Genomic DNA, 2,733 nt, shown 5'->3' with positions numbered 1-2,733 from the left:
TCAAGGCGAGTGTTGTGAACATAATTTAATAGATGTAACTATATAAATCCTAGTTAGATTGGGTTTTAGATTACCTATTATTCTAGTGATTCTTTCCGATTAGACTTTGTATATACTTGGAGGACAAGTTACTTTTTCCTCATGGATTACTATAAATAAAGGCACTAACATAAAAAGAATCACACAATCTCGAAGCTTTTTACATTTCCTCTCCACTCTCTCTTTCTTGCCCCACCCTTTCTCTTCTTTTTATAAAATTTGCCACAACAAAAAGCATAATAAACTTAAAAATTTAGGGTAACTAATTACACTCCACTTTTTTTTGTTCGGGCAAACAATTACACTCCGCCTTTGACTCCTAGATGTTTCTCCCCTCACTTCTAATACTGAGAAAAATAACTTCCATTGACAATTGCGGAGCATGCATGTATGACTATTTCTAGTAAACCCAAAATTTTCTAAGATTTGGCCTTAATTAATTAATGGCATTAAATTTGACACCTAATATCTCCTTTATTCAAAGAAAATTATATATAGCGTGCAATGCAACCAAATTTCCTATATCTCAGCATCACTAAAGGTAGCACACATTTTATAAATACCGACCATTGGACAAGTCTTAATACTCATTAGTCAAACGAGATCTCAGAGGAAGATAGCTTGGAGAATATATTTGTTCAAAGAAGAAAAATGGGCAGACTCTCATGGATTCCAACTGTTCTTTTTGTCATCCTAGCCTTGATCTTTGCCATTGATATTGCTTTGGTACTTGTAGCCCTCTATATTTCTCTGTTGATTAATTTGTGATATGTTGGGTGAATTTTTCTTAGTTTTTTTTATCACTTTCACTGCAGGCTCAAAAGGATCAGAATGCTGGTGCAATCGACCACCCTGTAAGGCATCTTCGTTCTCCTTTTTTTTTTTTTTTTTCTTTTGAGAAACCTTGACAGTATTATAAGGGAATTTAATGTAGTTAAAGATTACAATGGGAGGCACTACTGTTTGACCCCAAAACAAATAAATCCTCAACAAGGGCATCCTGCACCCATGCTACTCTAGTCTCAGTACCAAGCGCATAATTCACAAACGATGAACCACATTCTTCGTTCTTCTTGTTTTTACCTGTAGTTCATAAGCAAATATAAATTTATTACAAATTGTCTTTCGAGATATGACAAAGATTTTTCTTTCCTTTTTTGTTTGAGTGCATATCTACTGAATTAATAACGTCAAATAAAAAAGAAATCAACTGATTATATTATTGGATATTATTGAGATCAGTTCGATTTCATTGCTGATCATGGTTTCAAATTTTTCAGAAGGGAGAACAGGGATCACTCCGTAGTGAAGGTACGTACTAATTAATTACTGCAAATATTTTCTTTTAAAATCTCCCAAAACTTCCTTAAAACCAGTTTAACACACATGTAATAGAGTTTTGTATGTGGAATTTGTTTTGATTTGATTTATTGTTTTGAGCAATGATAGATTGTCCAGAGGCATGCAAGTATCGATGTTCAACAACTTCACATAAGAAGCCATGCATGTTCTTTTGCAAGAAATGTTGCGCCAAGTGTCTTTGTGTTCCATCAGGCACATATGGACACAAGGAAGAATGTCCCTGCTACAACAACTGGAAGACGAAAGAAGGCGGTCCCAAGTGCCCATAAATTATGGCAAACCATTGATTTAATTTGAGAAGAAATGTTTCCTTTTATTATTTTTTTTCCTTCTCCTTCTGTTTTTTTACGCCAGGCATCTCATGGTTTTAAAATTATTAATGGAAAAAGTCTGTAGACGGCCTTTTTTTCTAGAGCAATATGATGGAGAGTTTTTTGTTAGAATAATAATAATAGCTTTGTTGTAGTCCTATTAAATTAGGAATGTGATCGTGTAAATCCTATTATATCAAGAATATCCTTATGAGATTCTATCATATCTCTTAAATTAGATATTATCATAATTGAGTTGTAATCCTAAGGGTAAGGAATTTACCTTCCATACTATTATAAATAAAAACACAATGGGGTGGAAGAACACACACCTCACAATTACATATCTATCTTTTTCTCTCTACTATTGCCGCACCCTCTTTCTGTCCTTTTAATTATTCAGTAAATTATGCTTACAACACGTTATTAGCACGCTCTTGATCCTGCGCTAAATAGAGTTTGATCTTCAATCAGAGGAGTATTACGTTTTAATCATTGAATGTGATATAACGCATTAGAGATGCAATTTCGACTTTCTGAGACGGATTTTCTACAAATTCAAAGGTTTTTTTCGTTTTCTGCCAATCACGTACGCTTATAAGAAATGAAGATATTTGAAACGACCATGAAGCATGAAAACATTTCCCATGATGCATGCCGTACATTTTCATGCTTCATGGTCGTTTCAAATATATAGTATATATCACATTTCATGCATTACGCAATTCTGTGTGTTATTCCTCATGCCTTGTGTCTTTATTTATACTAATAAGAGAGATAAATTGTAACATCCCACATCACCCAGGGGAGTGGATCCTGTAAGCCTTATATGTATATTCCCATCTCTACCTAGCACGAGGCTTTTTGGGAGCTCACTGGCTTCGGGTTCCATCGGTTCTCCAAAGTTAATCGAGTTCGCGCGAGAGTGTCACCAACCTCAGGTTTGGAGAGCAAAGGGGCTTTACTCATGTAGTCTTTGAGGTTCTTGAATGCCTTAGCACATTCATCAGTCCATGTAATG

General features: G+C 34.7%; 1 protein-coding gene across 2 annotated transcripts; it reads left to right on the top strand.

Annotated features, from left to right (window-relative positions):
- The first annotated feature begins 581 nt into the window (after positions 1 to 581).
- LOC126595197 (gibberellin-regulated protein 12-like) lies at positions 582 to 2,060 on the top strand. Of its 2 annotated transcripts, none has more exons than XM_050261575.1 (4): positions 582 to 765; positions 855 to 893; positions 1,320 to 1,350; positions 1,489 to 2,060. In XM_050261575.1, exons 1-4 carry the CDS (start codon positions 691 to 693, stop codon positions 1,668 to 1,670), a joined length of 327 nt encoding a protein of 108 aa, XP_050117532.1. In that variant the 5' UTR covers positions 582 to 690; the 3' UTR covers positions 1,671 to 2,060. The 2 variants fall into 2 exon arrangements, with proteins under 2 accessions (XP_050117532.1, XP_050117531.1); XM_050261574.1 differs by having other exon boundaries at positions 1,480 to 2,060.
- The last annotated feature ends 673 nt before the right edge of the window (positions 2,061 to 2,733 follow it).

Source organism: Malus sylvestris, chromosome 13, assembly GCF_916048215.2.
Source record: "Malus sylvestris chromosome 13, drMalSylv7.2, whole genome shotgun sequence".
Lineage (NCBI taxonomy): Eukaryota > Viridiplantae > Streptophyta > Magnoliopsida > Rosales > Rosaceae > Malus > Malus sylvestris.
This window is presented reverse-complemented; position numbering and strand designations above follow the sequence as displayed.

Excerpts from the sequence above, each read along its gene's own strand:
- LOC126595197 (XM_050261574.1), top strand. The coding sequence starts at position 691 with ATGGGCAGACTCTCATGGATTCCAACTGTTCTTTTTGTCATCCTAGCC. Across the intron at positions 894-1,319 it reads CTGGTGCAATCGACCACCCT|AAGGGAGAACAGGGATCACT; the intron begins GTAAGGCATCTT and ends CAAATTTTTCAG. Across the intron at positions 1,351-1,479 it reads GGGATCACTCCGTAGTGAAG|CAATGATAGATTGTCCAGAG; the intron begins GTACGTACTAAT and ends TATTGTTTTGAG.